This window comes from Rhizomucor pusillus (assembly GCF_041956525.1).
Source record: "Rhizomucor pusillus strain CBS 183.67 unplaced genomic scaffold VTP01scaffold_5, whole genome shotgun sequence".
Taxonomy (NCBI): domain Eukaryota; kingdom Fungi; phylum Mucoromycota; class Mucoromycetes; order Mucorales; family Lichtheimiaceae; genus Rhizomucor; species Rhizomucor pusillus.
Genome location: NW_027192147.1, coordinates 1,651,580 through 1,669,568, shown reverse-complemented (window position 1 = coordinate 1,669,568; position 17,989 = coordinate 1,651,580). Strand labels below are relative to the sequence as shown.

The following is a 17,989-nucleotide window of genomic DNA, read 5'->3' as shown; positions in this document are numbered from 1 at the left end:
AGTTTTTTTCTTACTATCCATATCTAACCGCATCTCTTAAGAAGCACTTTGAATCTATTGTGTCTTACATCTTTTTTCCCTTTCGACTCGTAAGTTTTCGTGCACATTTCTTCGTATACATTAATTATATCGTCGCTGATGTGACGAGTTGCTGCTTGACCAAAAACGGGGGTCGTTGGGAATTTCCCGCTTTGCAGTTAATGGCAAATCACGATGCAGCCATTGATACATTTGATGTAGGACAAATTACTATCGTCATTGATGAACAACAAGAACTCTGCTTTGTTGGAAGATAATAACAGTCGATGGCTTTGTTCTATTCGGATACCTTTTTTTCTCTCTCTCACACAAACGACGATTTTTAATCTTGGCACCCCTTGGAAACCAAGTCTTTGTTGAGGAAGGAGTGAGGTTGACCCATCCGGATATCTTGCAGGTGAGATCACACACATTGTCCCACACCATCCATTTTTACGTGACATGACCGAGACTTTGGGATCAGAAGTTCTTTCCTCTCTCCTTGATGTTACACCGAACTCTAAGCGGCATGCGAGCGGATGTTCCATCAGCTTCTCACGTTTTTATTGTCCAGGAGATTGTGTTTCCTCCGCAACGACTTTAGTAATTGAGCTGCTATCCTCATTCCATATACCGAGCTTTACGACTATCAATCTATCCATACATGGTCATCGTCAGCTCGTTGATCGTTTGCTTTCTATTTATTAATTAGCGCCGAGGCCTTGTCTAATTTTTCAAAATATGTAAATTCACAGTAACTGCTTGTATCTATCTTCAAGTAGCTAGCCATGAGACTTTATCGTAGGTGGATGTGACAAGTCCATAAATGTCCTTCTTGACGATAAATCGCATGTAATGAGCATGACTTTTGATCTGGCGCAGCGCTTAGAAACATGCTTGCGAAGTGATACGAGCAGTACATGTGCTTCATGTTAAAGCATCGCCCGATATTGTGTTTTCTCGGGGCGAGGAAGGAACTTGAGTTTCACCACGAGAAAACCATCAAGCCGACAAAGGTAGTGTCAAACAGGTGATATGGTTGATGATGCTGTACTCGAATATCTGGAATTATCGAGTTCAACACATCAACGCGGTCAAAGAGTACGCAGCAAATTTTGTGACGCGGCGGGGCGAGCGTTAGAAGGTGATGCTGGAGACTTAACGTCGATTTGATGGCAAAGACTTTAGATACTAAAGGCGATATAGAGCAGTGTCAACTAGGTATCATTGTCTGTAATCAGCGAAGGTTTCGGTCAAAGCAGCTCCAGAGTTCGGGAGGACATTCTTCCTCCTATATCTAGAAGCGGTGCGGCTGTCATCACAAACCTCTGTAAGGAGAAAGACCTTCAGCTGATCAAGAGTGGAGTTTAGTCCAACACCTCAGGTCAGCCCACGGACAAGGTCGCATGCACAAGTACTGTTGAAGACAAGTGGGGATAACTAGGTCCAGGTCCAAGATCCATCCTGTAAAGTACAAGACACTGAAAGCCGTATTACCCGTTAGTCTATCTAATTGCAACCACCCTATCAACTAAATGACGCGTTAGCGAATCAGGAATCGACGAAAACTATACGTAGCTTCAAGTTATACAGCAACATGTATCCTTGATGAAGGAGAACTACAACTAGGACGCAGTCGCGTGCAGCCAACGGCAGAATACAGCAATATTTGTCCCAGCAGGGGTAGGTGGCTAGCAAACCAGGATTGTTCACAGCGGGAAAAGATCTGCATCTTCGCAAGGCCCTTCAGTTCAGTCCATTCGTTTGTCGCCTTTTTGTCGGTCTAGCTCCGTTTCGTGACGCTTTGATAGAAAGAAAGAAATTAATTGCGCAGTATCGTGCCTCATGCATATTCGATTTCAAAAACCGAAAACTGCGAAGCACCAAACGCGTCCGTTGTGTGTGTTCAAGCATTTGTCCTCATGTATGAAGTATCCGGACGAAGAAGCTTGTTCCTGAAAATATCGTGCCCGACAACACAAAAGTCTGGGAGCCAGCCCCTGACAGCGCTGTTGAAACTTACAGACGTGCGATATTGATAAGCGAGGCATCGTTGAGCACGCCTTGCTGGTCTTATCAAGAAACCCTCAACAGAATTGAATCAGCACCAGGTCGATTGTTGTATCGTTTCTCAAAGGGCGGGTGGCACCGAAAGAAAGGACATACTGAGAAAAAGACCTGGCAGAATTGTCGCCGGAAAACGTTTGAGAACTCAAGGCCAAATTATATGTCCTAGTTGCAGATAATGACCGAATCAAGACAACCATTTAGCGGTTAGTAATTACGCTTGTCGAGAATATATGTACAAATTCCTTCCTCTTCTCTCAATAGTACATGAACATAGTCTCACTTTTTGGACCTACTAGAAGCAATGTCTGCAGCGGAATCGTTCTTCCTCGGAAGATGGTAACCAGAAAGGCATAATGCGCCTCGCGACCTGCGGTCTGTTCTGACATTCGAACACAGCAGGGCGAAAGCAAGATCTCCGAAAGGTAGGCTGAGTAGATTGATGCAACTGATAAACTTTACCAGTTACATTAGCCAACTCTTCTTGGCAAAATTCTAGCACAATCTTGCCTCACCTTTAGTTGTTGCAGTTGATTGGCTGTGTTGCTTGAATCATGCATAAACGTTCTTGCTGGTGGGGGCCAAACGCAGATCTTGGGTCAGGAATAAGGCGGTCCTGAAATAATTCCTCTTCGCCAGTCGGCGGCGGCGGCGATCGGTTGAGCTCTTTTTTTGTGCACCGTCGAAAAAAACGCAATTGCCATATTTGTTTAAAAGGGTATGACAGTATTCCGGGCGCAAACACAAACGTCATCTGCACTTGGCAGACTATTTCGAGAAAATGTCGATCTGTTTTTACCATTTTTGCGATCTCCCGCATTTAGCTTACAAAAAGGGCTGAATTTCGATTTGCCACAATCTTCTTTTCTTTTTCATCGACGCTTCCACCATCTTTTGATGAAAATACTAGCCGTATTACTGACACTGGCAATTGCAGCTTTACCATTGTCAGCGCTGCCGCTTACACAGTACGAGTCGTCGAATTTTCAATCCCAAGACATCGAGGAAATTAACGAGGATGTCGATATAAACAACAACGTTGCGTCAGAATCATTCGATGTGCAGATTGATCGCTTTGCGCAACTCGTCTCCACCCATTGGCAGTTTGATCATCTCGAGACAGTCATATCGGCTAGCTATGGCCAGATTGCAAGCAAGATGAAAAACCACGTCAACATCGTTATGCACTCTTCTCCACAGCAACAGCAACAGACGTTCGCAGCAGCAACAATACCTTCCACTCTAGACCTCGATTTATTAAAGGCACAGATATCTGGTGCAATCCAGGCCCACACAGAAGGCAATCTGCCAACAGCGTGGGACCAACTTGGAGACCGGCTTAGCCGGCCAGCGTTCGAGGCGTATGTCAAGCAATTAGTGCTCCAGCGTTGCAGCGGCACTGGCAGAAGCGAGGATACGATCTCGCTCCACTGTCTGAACAGCTACTCGTCGCAGATATTGTCCCAAATCGACCGTTACGTATCTCGCCACCTGGCACACGCGTTTGACGTCATGAACGCAGAATTCCTGCCAGATTTGCTGCATCACACAACAGAAGATTTACACCAAGTGCTCACATACTTTAACGAAGAGTTCCTCTCGAAAGACAATCTCGCGCTGACTCTGGAAGTAACGCCATGGCAACAAAATCAGCAGGAACTGCGGACGCAACTGCTGCGCTTAGCCGCACTTTCCACAAATAACGCAGATCACGTACCAGACATTGTTGCAAAATATGCTCAGCTCGCCAGAGTCTAGAACTGTTTTCTCCTCATTTACTGTACCTTTTTTTGCCACTTTTTCTTTCGTTCCTTCATCGTTGTACGTACTACTCGCATCCTCTGTATTCTATTTTAAGGCATATCTCTTTTTTTGGGAGCTGTCATTCGTCACATGCCCACACATACACATGCTGTAGATATCCCACCAACCAGCCATTTTTCTTTGTAAAATTTATCCCCGGAAACTCATACCCGCCCGCAATGCAACCCCCAAAAATAAAAAGAAAACCACTTTGCCTCGGCCTTGTGCTTTAGCGTCCAAATATAAAACTTACTGTACCAGGTGACCTGGAGAGAATTCCAGGATCTTGAAAGTCGACCCCTTTTCAGCTACGAGAAGTTTAGGATTTACGTTGCACAAGACGTCGGCAAGCCAATCCTACATGCAGTCGTCTATCTCGGTTGCCGCCGTTTTGCCAACAGCTAATTTTTTTGGTGGCGCGCAGCCATGTACAACGCAGAAGCATCCTTCCTCCATGTGTAACAGGTGCTGCTTCACTTTAAAGTTATCCAAGCCGAGAACGTCGGAACCAAGTATCGCAAACACTGGGAAAACTTTACATTCAAATTGTACCATCACCAACCGCGTGTGTATCACGTACAATGTGAGTCTTAGAATCTTTTTCAAGGTACACATTCCTTGGATGCTATGAATTTCACAGCGGTTTCTGCGATAAATCAATGTTTCTAGCCTGGTCTACATTAATAAGCTCTATTCGATCTAGAAACTATCCGATTTTGACAGCCTCCCAGATTCGAAGATACTGGGAAGGTAACTCTTTCACATGTCACAAATATTCTGTCTTTCTATCTTCAATCCCGTTCGCCTTTCCCGGTTTATTTGATAATTCAACGTGATATGTATGATGCATGACTCCGTTTCTTATGCTTCAAGCACTCCGCATGTTACTCGGCATGCTGTGTGCACGGACCAACTCATGCAGTGCTTTAGATGCCGATATAAACGTTGGCCTGGACAGATCTCATTTTCGTACATATGTTGGAGCCAGTAATTCATATCTTCAAGGGAGTATCCTATCGTGGTTCTTTTTGCTTGTTAATGGTGTGATATTTCCGCATGCTGGAGCCTTCATGCTCTCAAAATGCGCTTACTTTTGTCTTTCAACGCTTGCTTTCAGGCCACGTTGTTTGCATTTGTATTTACTAGCTGTGACCAAAGCTGCTTCTGCATAAACACAATTTTGCAAAATGAAATGATCCTGCTTCAAATGTTCAAAAGGCTCAATTGTCTCCCTTAGGGACTGATGAGTGCCGCCTTCTCGTGGTGGTCTCTGGATATATCGTTGGCTTCTTGTCAAGTGAAACAATCGGCATTGCTGTTTAGAACAGAAGTCTTTTGTCTTTAAATAAATATTGCTTTTTTGACTTTAATATTTTCATGTTCTTGTCTTGCTTTAAAATGAATACAGATTGGCACCTGCCAAAAAGTATTCTTTATCTTGTCTCGCATACATGATGTTGTGAGTGTTGTGCGCTTTGAGAGCGCGTCTGTTTGCGTTGCTCGGTAGCAAGATTGCGGTCGTCCGATCTGCACTGAGCGTATAATCACAATACACGATGCTCGTTTGTTTTCACGCGTTTTTTCTTCAGTTTGCGTCTCTAAAGTGTTGTGAATAGCATTTGACTCGTCGAGTCCAGCGAATACACCTTTTCCAAAAATTAATGTCGCTGCAATTTGTCGTTTTGGTGTATAAATGTATTATAAAATTTCACAAACTGCGACATTACTTTTGGGAAAAAGTGTATGTTACTCTGGCAGTCAAGATCGTCCTGGACAGCTCCATCAGTAGTGAATGGAGCTTCTGTTGCGAAACAGGCTTCTTTGCAGCGTTTTGTGCAAGAGATTCAGTCGATGTATTTATGCGATTATTGCTAGTCAGTGCTGTCTATGGTTCCATAGCTTTTCTCTTGATCTCGTTGCCTGCTGCAACTGCCAAAATCTCTCTTGCTGGGAGCGAGTGGTGCGCTTCCAGGTGCCAGAAAAAAAAAGAACTTGTTCCTTGCCTTTCGCAGTCCTCAAATTCTTACTTTCCGATTATTCTTCTGGTAGCCGAGCGTTATAGTTGATTGAATGATTCCGCGGGTACTCGCCGCATCTTCGTACGACGATCGTACATCCTGTTTCAGCAGATCGTCGGCGTGCACGGACACCTCCACGCAGCCCATTGTTTATTCAGACGCCGCTACGTCGATTGATCCCGATCGATATCGCTGACAGCCTAGAGTGCGAAGGGAGCTATTTCAGCACCATATCCGAGAAAAAGAATACTTTTCTTGAAAAAATAGGGATCCGTATATGATAGCGTTCAAAGGAGGAGGGTTCAAGACCTGCATGGTGAGGACGACTCCCCCCTTAAAAGACGAGAGGCAAAGCTTACTTAATCTCAGCACAACAAAGGCAACTCTAGAACCGGCAGTTATCCTTACTTCTAATCCTGGGAAAAGCACTCAAGTGTTGGTCAGCATGGTTTGAATGCTTCAAGAATACTACTAGAATTATGAAAACTATTAAACAAGAGACCTTCATCGCTTTACGAGATATTCCATGTCTCGATGATGTATGTTGGAATAAACCAACCTTTTTTCTGTTTTGATGACTTATCGGAAAGGGCGGGAGGTATATATCACTTTTTCAATTTATTGCGTATCAATGCAATGACCGACTTCTTCAGTAGCATTTCACTAGTTTCTGCAATCTGTTCTATACGTTCCACAAAATCATCTACGTTGTATTTCTTGATCAACACAAGCAGGATTTGCATGAGTCCTTTTTCCTTTGGGTTTTCCTTCAAACCGGTCCGAACAGCGTGCAGTAGCTCTTGCAAGACACTGTTGTCTATCTCCAGCAAAGGCGAAGTACCGAGCAATTTTTCTGCAACCAACGAGATCTCGGGCTTTTTCCACGGCCTTATTTGCAAAAGTTCCTTGAGCAATTTCTGGCGCAAAGGCTGTGAAAAGGATTGCGACAGAAGAAGCTTTTGGATAATATCCAGGTACATGCGTTCAAGTTTCATCGCTTGATCTCGAAGCAGTGGCACTATCCATCCATCAATAACCGCGTTGCCGTGAAGCTTGGCAACATCCAAGAGTTGCTGCGTTGCAGCGCGTGATATTTGTTGTACGTGCGTATCTGTGCTATTTGGAAATGCAGAGCGAACGAGGGCTGCGGCGCACCTGGGATGCTGAAACTTGTTATCGTCGTCATCGTCGTTGCTGTTGCTGCTGCCGAGTAACACTCGGCACGCATCTTCGAAAGGAAACCTTCGATGGCTGCATACATACTCTATTTGCTTAACAGACAGCGTGGCTAAATCGTCGACGGTCGTTACATTGTCTAGCTGAGAATATGTATCTTGCGTTGGTTGTTGTTGTTGCTCTTGTGAAGCTTGCTGCGTCAGTTGTCGTTGACGTACTCGCTTGCGTCGAGGCTTTACGCAAGCCGAGGCTGTTTCCACGCGCACAGGTGAATGGCGTCGCTTTCGTGCCACTGTTGGTTTGCATGCGCCCGCAGGTTGGAAAGCATCGAGCAAGCGTGGTCCAATCTGGAATCCGGGTTGGGATGACAATGCTTTGATCAACTGTTGAAATTCATTCTGGGACATGCGAGAGAAAAAGGATACGTGACAAGAAAAAAAATTCAATGCCCCTTTGTGGACTCTGAAAAGACTCTCAGCAACTATGCAAATGCCAACGAAGAACATGGCAACAAAACAAAATGTAGCTCGGCTAACGGTATTTACATTTTAATTAGTAGAGTAGAGTAAGAAAAAAAAAAGAGAGAAAAATGATAAATGGCTGGAAGAATGGGGAGAAGGAACTTGGGGGAAAAACCTGCATTGAAAAATCTCCTTATTTGGCTTGTACGTTGACGCGAGCAGTGACGCGGCGAGGGTCAAGGGTCTCAGGATCAAGAGAGGGCAAGAGGTAAGAGATATCGTCCCAAGGATGTCTGTAAAGACCTTGCTTCAATCGCTTCTGATCCAAGTGGTGACCAATGAAACCAAGAGAACGGCCAAGGACGAAGAGACCGTTGAGGGTACCGATGCGCATGTATTCCTCAGCTTCTTCGCGGGTGAAAGCACCAGAGTCACGAAGCAAATCAACGAAGGAGACAGCAATGCATCCATCGACATTGAGAATCAAGTTGTCCTTCTTGCTGGTAGTGATTTCTTCAACCTTCAAGGCATAGTCGAGGATAGGGGTGCTGGGGAAGTGCTTCTTGACATAGTCCTTTACAAGCTCGACACGCATGTCAGGGTTGGAGCGTGACTTGATCTTGTGACCGATACCAGGGATGAGCTTGTTGGCCTTGCGCATAGAAGTGACAAATTCGCGAGGAGTCAAGCCGCTGTCGTAAGCACGAGTGAAGTTGTTGGCTGCACCGTCCAAAGCACCACCGAAACGTTCACCGATGGTCAAGAGACCGGAAACAAGAGAGGAAATCAAGTCCTTGCCAGCACGAGTGGTGATGATAGTGTTCATGGCCTAGATACGTAAAAAAAGCGCCATTAAACCATCCATTACATTGTCCCATTTTTTTCCATCCAACTTACACCAGAGACAGCTGGACCGTGATCGGCAGTAAGCATGAGGACCATTTCGATGAACTTGCAGGCATAGTCAGGCAAGCGACGCTTGAACCAAAGCAAAGAAAGGACACCACCGATACCAATGTTCTCCTTAAAGACATCAGTGATGCGCATACCAGCATACAACAATTCCTGACCACGGTCGTCGACGATGGTGGAGACGAAGCTGGCAGGCTTACGGACCAAGCCGAGTTCTTGAGCCCAGGAGTAGTCGATGGGGATCTTGGGGATCTCGGGTTCGGGTTGAGGAACAATGATACCTTCCTTGACCAACTTTTGGTAGGTTTCAGCCAAGACAGCGGGCATCTTTTCAAAGGTCTCGGGAACGATGATACCAGCGGCGCGCATAGCCTTGTTCTTTGCATCAGCAGTTTCCAAGTCAGAGTTGGCAAGAGCACCGGCGTGGCCAAACTGGACATCAGTGGTGAACATCTTGGCGCAGGTACCAATACACCATGCGACAACAGGCTTCTTGATGGTGCCGTTGCGAACAGCTTCAATCACACGGTATTCCTCAACACCACCGACTTCACCGAGCAACACAAGCATCTTGCAGTTGGGGTCGTTCTCGTAGCGGAGCAAGTGATCAATGAAGGTGGAGCCAGGGTAACGGTCACCGCCGATGGCAACACCCTCGTAGACACCGTCGGTAGTGCGGGAAATGATGTTGTTGAGTTCGTTGGACATACCACCAGACTTGGAGACGTAGCCGACAGAGCCAGCGCGGTACAACTTGGATGCAACAATGTTGTCCATCATACCGCCAGTGTTACCAATCTTGAAGCAGCCAGGCTTGATACCACCGACGGTAGCAGGACCAATGACCAAGACCTTGCGTCGCTCAGCTTCGTGCAAGAGCTGGCGAGCACGGCGCTCAGGGACACCTTCAGCGATGATAGCAATGGTCTTGAATTGAGGATAGGTCAAGATCTCGCGGGTAGAATCAAAGACGGAGCGGCAGGAAGCAAAGTTGACAACAACGTCGGCCTCGGGGAACTTTTCAGAGGCTTCCTTCAAGGTAGTAAAGACAGGAACAAGAGTTTCCTTGGTACCCCAGTAAAATTTTTGGACGTGCGAACCACCGAAAGGATAGACCATGGCAGCGACGGAGGGAGTCTCGCGCTTGCACATGAAATCAAAGTCAAGCATACCCTGGACAGCGCGAGGTTGCATACCGTAGACAATAGCGCGGGTCTTCTTGGTGAAGGGGCGGTACCATTCGGACTGTTCGTGAGCTTCAGAGTGGAAATATTCCATGCGTTCGCGAGGGTCGGCGGGAGTCTGGTTGTCTTCAGCGAGCTTGAGCTTGGGGCTCTGGGTGCCGTTGGCAGGAGTAGTAGCGCCGCTGCTGCCAAAGATTTGATCCTGGAAAAGGTTGCCGGAGGAACCGTTGATGGTGGAGGAGATGGAGCCTTCAGATGGCTTGCCGAGGAGAGCGAGAGGAACGATTTCGGTAATGTGAGTCTCAGGGCCAAAGACCTGGATCTCGACACCCAAAGTTTCACCGAGCTGGCGCATGGCACGAAGACCTTCTTGATAGTTGGGACCACCGCGACGGATGAAGATGCGGACCTTGTGAGTGATCAAGGCTTGCTTAAAGTCGGTCAAGGCACGGATGATACCCTTGAAGGTAGTAGCGACGTTGGTAAAGTTGGCAATACCACCACCAATGAAGAGAACCTTGCCCTCAGGGTTAACCTCGCCGCGGGTCATCAAGTCCAAGATGGTCTTTGCGTATTCGTAGGTCTGGGTTTCGGTGGGTGCACCAGAGTATTCACCATAGTTGGCGAGCTCATTGGCGTAGCCGAGAGCGGCGATAGCATCAGAGTAGACGACGGAGGCACCACCGCCAGCAACCATAGTCCAGACGCGACCGGCGCGGTTCAAGATGGTAAGCTTCAAGGAAGCACCAGTCTTTCCATCGAGTTCCTGAATGTAAGCCTCTTCCTTGCTCAACTCACGACCAAAAGGAGCGGGGAATTCCATCGGAGGACCTTGGTCAGCGTGCTGCTGGCCTTGATTGGCAGGCAAGCCAATGTTCTGAGGAGCGCGTGCAATGGCCCACTTGGGACCAGCTTCGAACTCAGCGGTTTGATCTAACTTGGCTGCCAAATCAAGATACATGACTTGAGGAGTTTGGCCTTCCGCGGGGTCGGTAACGACGAGCGGGTTGATCTCGAGATAAGTAAAGTGAAGGTCAACGTAGACAGAGTATAGGCGGGTGATAAAGTCAACAAGCACGTCGCGCTTGAATTCGGGAACATCCTTCAGGAGAGTCTCCTTAATCGACTCTGCAGATGGGAACGCCTCGTCGACCTTGACAAGCAGCTTAAGTGCCTTGGCGTCCACGTCGCCGATATCGATACCACCCTCGTGTGTGAACAAGATATAGTCGCCTTCACGTACAGAGTTGATACAAACATAGTATTCAGTGTTAGCAGGGTGAGGAGTGAAGGGCTCGACTAAGAAGGTCTTTAAGACGCCAGTAGTACGATCAACCTTATTTCCTGCACCGTTAGCGAATATACCCTTCTAGCGAGTCTGCTATATTTTTTACCTTGATCTCTTTACCAGCACGTTCTTCAATCCACTTTCTTGCCTCAGCCCAGCCCTTGTTCAAGGTCAAGAGACCGTGTTTTCCTCGTCGCTTGATAAGCTGATCAGGCTTTGCGACCAGTTTGTCTGTCAACAACCAAGGGTGAGTCTGTTCGAGCGTGTCGAGCTGCTGCTTGAGAGCATTGTCGAATGCAGCACCGGTCAAGGAAGTGTCTACATTGATGTGGGCCAACTTGGCGGCGGCAGGAGTGAAGAGAGAAGGAGATTCCTGCTGAGACACAAGCGGTGCACGGAGCAAGTGGTACGCCAACAGCAGTTTGCCGTCGTATTCTCTGATAGCCTTGGCAGACATGTGTGTGTGTTATGTCTAGACGGGGGAGGAGAAGGAGGAGGAAGAAGAAGAGAAAGAAGAGAGAAAGAAAGATTACGTTTTCTGCGTTTGCGGATGGACAGACAGCGAGTCCTTTTGAATCAAGATTTCTTTTTGACAAGACCGGACCACAACCTCGGCGTGACTGCTACACGGATATCCAAATATGGTTTTCTGCCGAGGACGCTGGACTTGTTATGGAACAGAATGCCTCGGCCTTTCCGAGATGGTCCCCAAACGTAGGCTTTTGGGGAGCCAATCCCCCATGGCAACCAACCATATACGGCATCCACACCACCATTCAACGGCCGATCTGCGATTATACCTTTTGCATTGAGAAGGATGTAGACCAACTATCTTTTTATTATTTACGGGTTATTATAACTGTTGGCATATTAGGATTAAGGTGTAGTATGTAAAATGGATGGGTCAAATGGACATAACGACGAAAACAAGATGAAATTAAAGAAAAAGCGAAGACGGAGAAAGGAGCAACATAGCTAAAGCGTGAAGGGAAATCAAAGCATATGTTCAATCTATACAAAAGCAGATTTGGAGGATATCGGGTATGTGCGTGTGTAAAAAGAAAAGATAAGGGGGTGAAGAAGAGGAAGCTCGGTTCGTGTAGTGAAAAGCAATGCATCGTGTATACATAGAAAGGTAATAATAAAAAGCAAAGTGTAGGATGGTTGACTTTTTTTGTGTTTTCTTCCTTGAAGAGTGTGAATTAGGGAGCTTAGCAACCGACCGTCGTGCCAGCGCTGGTGGGAGTGCTCCAAGGCATACTTGAGGCTACGACATCGGCAGCAGAAGTATAGATAGCAGCGGCAAGTGCATCAGACGGAGAAGACGTGGTAGTGGAGGAGCATGTCAAAGGAGAAGTGTTCTGTTGCTGTTGCTGCTGCATTTCTTGTCGTTTGCGGCGATCTTCGTGCCGTTGATGAGTTTTCATATGTTGCGACAAGTTATCAGATCGAGAAAAGGTCTTGTGGCAGTTGGGGAAAGTGCATGCAAACGGTCTTTCAAGAGTATGTATGCGCATATGGCGTTTCAAATGCTCCAGGCGCTTGAATCGTCGCTGGCATTGGGGTATCGGACAGACATGGGACTTTTGTTGAGCACCGGTCGTGTTGGGACTGGATGAGCCGCGGCGGCCAAGAGCAGCTGGTTGTTGCTGTTGCTGCTGCTGCTGCTGCTGCTGCTGCTGGAACTGCTGAGGGATATACGACCATGGTTGCGGTGGTCCCGATGCATAAAAAGGGTCACCGTACGTGAACGAAGGTGCAGCAGTGGCTGAAGGAAAGATTTCATGGTTCAGCAACGTCGAGGATGGGGCTGGACCCATCGAGAGCGGCATGTTGAACTGCTGCTGCTGATACTATCAATGAGGGAGAATATGTCAGCTTAATCAGGAACTGATAAATTTAGTAAAGATAATCTGTTTTCCTTACCTGATCTGCCTGGTACGACGTCAATGGCTGGGTTTGATACTGGTTCATGTAACCGCCCTGAGATTCGGAACCGCTCACAGACGTACCACCGCTGACGGAAACAGAGGACTTGTCTTCAGATTGGCGATTTGCGCGAGATCCTCGACGATTCTGCAGCAAACTCTTCTTTGTATGCGTTCGGCAATGCGCATGGAAATTGTCCGAGCGACTGAAACTCTTGCCGCATCCAGGGAATTGGCATACGTGAGGACGCTCACCGGTGTGGACCAGCATGTGCCGCTTCAAGTGCTCGTAACGCTTGAAACTCCAGCCGCAAAACGCATACTTGCAAACATGCTTGTGCTGCACAGTGGGCGCATCGCCGTTAGCTCCTGAGCGAGACCTGGGTTTTGTCGGAGCAGCAGCAGGAGGAGGAGTGTTGTTGCTGCTATTCATTTCATAGTAACCGGCGTTAGGCTGCGGAGGAGGAGGAAGCATCTGGATGCACTCATCAACCGACAGGTTGGTCGTCGAGCTGCGTCTGAAAGGATCCTGGTCCTGATCGGGTATTGCTGGAGGATGACCGCTGCCGAAACCAAAAGGGCCGACGTCAACCGAGAATTTCCTCTTGAAATCCATAGCGTCGAACATTGGCGGTGAGGGTGTCAAGGGAGGCGATGCATTTTGGTATAGTCCGCCTTCTTGCATAGGAGTTGAAGTCGCATATCCTGAAAAGTCGAGCAGAGGCGGATGCTGATAGGTGGATGGAGGCGATGTATTAAGCATGCGAGGCTGAGGTGGAGATTGGAAAGCTTTAATGTCGTCTAGCTGGGGAAGAAGCATGATAAGAGATAGATCCAGAGAGAAAGAATGAGGATGTTGACAAGAAGGAACAGCTGCATGTATTTATATATCAAAAGATTGCAAACAAGGATCGACACACCGAACACGCTCAAGGTATTCATTCAAGGGAAATAGGGTTCTTTTCTCACTTATTACTCCAGCACAACACTTGCTTTTCTTTTCTTGCACGTTATTTCTTCCTCCCCCCCTGCGCGTGCAAAGATCGGAAACTGGGAGTCAAAAGATATCAGACGTTCTCCATAAAAGCATTGGTATGAATATGTGCATTATCCCGATGTGCTCCTCTCTCTCACTCTCTCTCACTCAGTCTCTCTACCAAATCTGCCGCTGCTTGCTCCTTACCAAGCCCATTAAACTGTCAAGTAAAAACAGATCTCCTTGTTAGACACTCCTTTTTATAGATCTATTCACTTATCCTTGTCTAGTTCCTTTGCCGGTCATGTCTGTCAGGAAGATGACGCACAGAGCTGTGTGTGTGCGTGTGTGGAATCTAGCATGACCTGGATCATACCCGATCAAAAAAAAAAAAGTTCAGAGGTCACATTTCTATTTTCTAATTTCTACCCCCTTTTTTGTTAAAGCATTTTACAATTTTACATTGTCATTATGCTATTCATTCTTGCTTGCAGCTTGCGGCTCTTCTCATTTGTTTCCAGCACTTGTGCACAAAGCCCTCCCTAAGGGGATGAAGAGAAGGTCCTCGTGTAAACTGGGTCTAGCAACCACTCATCATTTGCTTTTCATGCCCCTGAGACAAACGCAGCAGTTGGTTCTACCCCGCTCTGCGCTCTCTCGCTCGATTGTGCTTTTTACTTTGTTTGGACCCTTCATTAGCTCCATGTCACACCTTCCAGAAGGAGGATTTTTTCTGTTTAGGAGAGTCCTTTTTCTAAATGTTTGTGCTATGCTACACTGCTACTATATTGAAAATTTTGAGTCTACCCTATTTTCTTTGTTCGTCCTTACACGATAAGCTTAGGGAATCATTGATGTAACTCTGCTGGGATAAACATCTAGTGTTGATCCGTGCGGCCTTGTATGCGAAACATTCGAGGACGACGGCTGCTGCGTGTGCAAGAGACGGGGTTCAAGACCCTTTTCCGTGGCACTTGGCCGGTGCCAAAGCACACCCTTCTCCGATAAACAGTAACAAGTGTAAGCAAACACATATGGGTCTTGCAAGACCCTGCAGCTCAAACAATCATTTTAGTCATATATTTTCCTCTCAAACGTATACAACTTTCAGTTTGTTTTCCTTTTTCCTTACCGCCTGCATGTGCAACTTTAAATTTACGGTTACGCGCATGTTTTTCAGTCGCGTGTCCCATACCTGTTGTGTTCAATTACCTGGAAATGAAACGAGGGGATACAACGTGTATGTTCCCAGCATGCAAAAGTGTATGTTACTTAGGGGAAGAGGGAAACTTTTTGTATAGTCAGGTTTATGGATTTTTCATGCCCTGGTTTTGCTGTCCTGGCAACAGAACACCTGCTGTGTAATTCGAACCCAGCGGGCAATTGTGTTCCATGGCCACGCCGTGAATATTGGTCCGCAAGGCAACCAAGCACAGATCTTTCTCTTTTCTTCTTCGCAGTAAGGCATCGCATAGGATGGATGGATGGATGGATGGATGGATTTATTTGAGCGCAGAGTGGATGGATTGTTGACGGATGGATGGATGATGTTTAGATGGCCAAGGACCAGAAGACCACCAAGCGCTCCACCCTTTCCGACGTGATCACCCGCGAGTACACCATTCACTTGCACAAGCACGTCTTTGGCAAGAGCTTCAAGAAGCGCACCCCCACCGCCGTCAAGGCTGTCAAGGCCTTCGCCCAAAAGGCCATGGGTACCTCTGATGTCCGTCTTGATCCCGCTCTCAACAAGGCTCTCTGGTCCCGCGGTGTCAAGAACACCCCCCACCGCATTCGTGTCCGCATTGCCCGCAAGCGTAACGACGACGAAGATGCCAAGGAGAAGCTCTACTCCTACGTCACCTACGTCCCCGTCACCAACTTCAAGGGTAATTTCTATACATACAAAATTGAGACTTACACAACTTTACTGATGCGGTTGTTTCCCTTGTTATAATAGGCTTGGAGACCACCATCGTTGACGACGAATAAATTAGTCGCAGCAGCAGCAATCTGATAAGCTACGAATAAAATGTGTTAGCGTATCAGTTTATCTGTATGTCGAATATCTGCTCCTTTCTGCATGCGAGAATCTACGGAAAAACTGGACAACGTCTTCCGTGATAATGTCAGCGAGTGTCAGGGGGAGAATACAGAATTATGCACGTCTCGTGATCTGAGCGCGGACAAACGAAAGGAAGAACTGCGATCACGCATAAAGAGCGGCAATGGAAGATTTAGGAGCATCCACACGATGTTTACAAATTTGGGATTGGGATTAGATAGTAGAGTGATAAATATGTAGACAGGAAGCAGATATCGGCGCAACTTTGTTCCATCTGTCGCCTGGATGATTTTTTATCTTCTTCTGGATAATATTATAACTATTTGCGCTAAAATGCAAACATGTGGCATATCTCTTGACAAGCGACCTGAGAACATGTCTTTTGGCACGTCTTCAACCCAAGAAAAGGAAAATCTTTTGAAGAATAAAGTGTCAAGGCGGCTTTTGATTTGTCATGTAACTTATATTGATACCTAGCAGATTTCGATTTACTAGATGAAACTTACCAAGTTAGCGCGGAATAAAGGATATTTCGGAGCATCTGACATGTCGTTGAACAAGAAAAAAAAAACAATCGGAGCGATCGGCGTTGACAGTTCGGCCTTTCGAGAAGATGACAGATTACAAATACGTATCAAGAATAGCATCATATATAAAGGCACCGCATCCTCTCCAGGCAGATTAGAAACTCTTCCCGACGAACGTATCCAACATGTCTACCGACACCTTTCACGCCTGGGCCTGCACTGGCAAAGATCAACCTCTCGTATGGCAGGAATTCAAGCTCAAGCAGTTTGAAGACGATGATATTGAAATGGACGTAACAAACTGTGGTATCTGCGGTTCAGATCTCCACACAATGGATTCTGGATGGGGTCCCACCAATTATCCCTGCGTTGTGGGCCATGAGGTATGTGTGTTTGTAAACGCTACGTTGTTGGGATCAATGGCTAAATGTTTTTTGTTGGACAGATTGTTGGCGTGGTAACCAAGGTTGGCAAGAACGTCCAGAGATTCAAGGTCGGTGATCGCGTTGGCGTTGGTGCTCAGTGCGGTTCCTGCCTCGAATGTGAAAACTGCAAGAACGGCTACGAAAACATCTGCGAACGCAAGCCTGTTGGGACCTACAACGACTACTGGCCTTCTGGCGACAAGACCTACGGTGGTTATGCTACAAAGTGGCGTGGTCACCAGCACTTTGTCTTCAAGGTTCCTGATGACATGAGCAACGAGCTTGCTGCCACCTTCTTCTGCGCTGGTGTTACCACCTATGCTCCCTTGAAGAGATACGGTGTCAAGAAGGGCGACAAGGTCGGCGTTATTGGCATCGGTGGTCTCGGCCACTTTGCTGTTCAATGGGCCAAGGCTATGGGCGCAGAGGTTGTTGCTCTCTCAAGCTCTAACCGTAAGTACGATGACGCCAAGGCTCTTGGATGCGACGACTATGTTATTACCAGCGACCTTGATGCCATGAAGCAGCACGCGGGAACCTTTACCCACATCATCTGCACAAACTTTAGCAACAACTTCGATTGGGCTCTGTATTTCAGCTTAATCAAGGCCAATGGTTACTTTATCATGGTTGCTCTGCCCGAAGAGCCGTTGAAGGGTATTCCTGCGGGACTTTTGGCTCTTCGTCAGATCTCTTTGGTCGGCTCTTTCATTGGCTCTCCCAAGGAAATCCAAGACATGTTGGAATTTGCTGCACAGCACGACGTCAAGCCCTGGATCCAGAAATACAGCTTGAAGGATACTCCACAGGCTGTTCAGGCCATGCGCGATGGCAAGGCAAGATACCGTATCGTTTTGGAAAACTAAACGTAGTTAGCAAACTACTCTGCTGCATAATTCATCAAGCTAGATATACAATACATTTCTACAATACAGCATTGTCATTATCAAACAACAGAATGATTATTAGAATGGACCTAGTCAATGAGGAGCGAAGTAGCAGTTTATTGACGAGAACAAAAGAGATCCGCATCCTTCTTCTGCATGTGCTTGATTTCGTGTTTGAGAAAATAGCAAAATTGCTCGATATCTCGTAATGGACAACGCAGCTATTATCAAGACACCGGAGGTGAACTTCGCGT

The 17,989-nt window shown here is 46.9% G+C and overlaps 9 protein-coding genes across 9 annotated transcripts; 3 read left to right on the top strand and 6 right to left on the bottom strand.

The window, feature by feature from the left end:
• Positions 1-1,209: 1,209 nt before the first annotated feature.
• VTP01DRAFT_8828 (uncharacterized protein) lies at positions 1,210-2,645 on the bottom strand (the record flags this gene model as incomplete). Its single annotated transcript, XM_069387992.1, has 4 exons — positions 1,210-1,235; positions 1,345-1,368; positions 2,382-2,541; positions 2,601-2,645. 4 exons carry the CDS (start codon positions 2,643-2,645, stop codon positions 1,210-1,212), a joined length of 255 nt encoding a protein of 84 aa, XP_069241706.1.
• Positions 2,646-2,982: 337 nt separating this feature from the next.
• Positions 2,983-3,843, top strand: VTP01DRAFT_8827 (uncharacterized protein; the record flags this gene model as incomplete). The annotated part of the gene is made up of 1 exon (XM_069387991.1): positions 2,983-3,843. One exon carries the CDS (start codon positions 2,983-2,985, stop codon positions 3,841-3,843), a length of 861 nt encoding a protein of 286 aa, XP_069241705.1.
• A 17-nt stretch (positions 3,844-3,860) lies between these two features.
• On the bottom strand, positions 3,861-4,503 carry VTP01DRAFT_8826 (uncharacterized protein; the record flags this gene model as incomplete). The annotated part of the gene is made up of 3 exons (XM_069387990.1): positions 3,861-3,933; positions 3,987-4,115; positions 4,469-4,503. 3 exons carry the CDS (start codon positions 4,501-4,503, stop codon positions 3,861-3,863), a joined length of 237 nt encoding a protein of 78 aa, XP_069241704.1.
• A 1,108-nt stretch (positions 4,504-5,611) lies between these two features.
• VTP01DRAFT_8825 (uncharacterized protein) lies at positions 5,612-6,053 on the bottom strand (the record flags this gene model as incomplete). The annotated part of the gene is made up of 2 exons (XM_069387989.1): positions 5,612-5,773; positions 5,916-6,053. The coding sequence occupies 2 exons, from the start codon at positions 6,051-6,053 to the stop codon at positions 5,612-5,614; spliced, it is 300 nt and encodes a 99-aa protein (XP_069241703.1).
• Positions 6,054-6,511: 458 nt separating this feature from the next.
• On the bottom strand, positions 6,512-7,489 carry VTP01DRAFT_8824 (uncharacterized protein; the record flags this gene model as incomplete). The annotated part of the gene is made up of 1 exon (XM_069387988.1): positions 6,512-7,489. The coding sequence occupies one exon, from the start codon at positions 7,487-7,489 to the stop codon at positions 6,512-6,514; it is 978 nt and encodes a 325-aa protein (XP_069241702.1).
• Positions 7,490-7,736: 247 nt separating this feature from the next.
• VTP01DRAFT_8823 (uncharacterized protein) lies at positions 7,737-11,384 on the bottom strand (the record flags this gene model as incomplete). The annotated part of the gene is made up of 3 exons (XM_069387987.1): positions 7,737-8,372; positions 8,441-10,975; positions 11,034-11,384. The coding sequence occupies 3 exons, from the start codon at positions 11,382-11,384 to the stop codon at positions 7,737-7,739; spliced, it is 3,522 nt and encodes a 1,173-aa protein (XP_069241701.1).
• Positions 11,385-12,138: 754 nt separating this feature from the next.
• Positions 12,139-13,675, bottom strand: VTP01DRAFT_8822 (uncharacterized protein; the record flags this gene model as incomplete). Its single annotated transcript, XM_069387986.1, has 2 exons — positions 12,139-12,780; positions 12,854-13,675. The coding sequence occupies 2 exons, from the start codon at positions 13,673-13,675 to the stop codon at positions 12,139-12,141; spliced, it is 1,464 nt and encodes a 487-aa protein (XP_069241700.1).
• A 1,465-nt stretch (positions 13,676-15,140) lies between these two features.
• Positions 15,141-15,823, top strand: VTP01DRAFT_8821 (60S ribosomal eL31 domain-containing protein; the record flags this gene model as incomplete). Its single annotated transcript, XM_069387985.1, has 3 exons — positions 15,141-15,290; positions 15,387-15,720; positions 15,792-15,823. The coding sequence occupies 3 exons, from the start codon at positions 15,141-15,143 to the stop codon at positions 15,821-15,823; spliced, it is 516 nt and encodes a 171-aa protein (XP_069241699.1).
• A 785-nt stretch (positions 15,824-16,608) lies between these two features.
• VTP01DRAFT_8820 (uncharacterized protein) lies at positions 16,609-17,714 on the top strand (the record flags this gene model as incomplete). The annotated part of the gene is made up of 2 exons (XM_069387984.1): positions 16,609-16,806; positions 16,869-17,714. The coding sequence occupies 2 exons, from the start codon at positions 16,609-16,611 to the stop codon at positions 17,712-17,714; spliced, it is 1,044 nt and encodes a 347-aa protein (XP_069241698.1).
• Between the last annotated feature and the right edge of the window lie 275 nt (positions 17,715-17,989).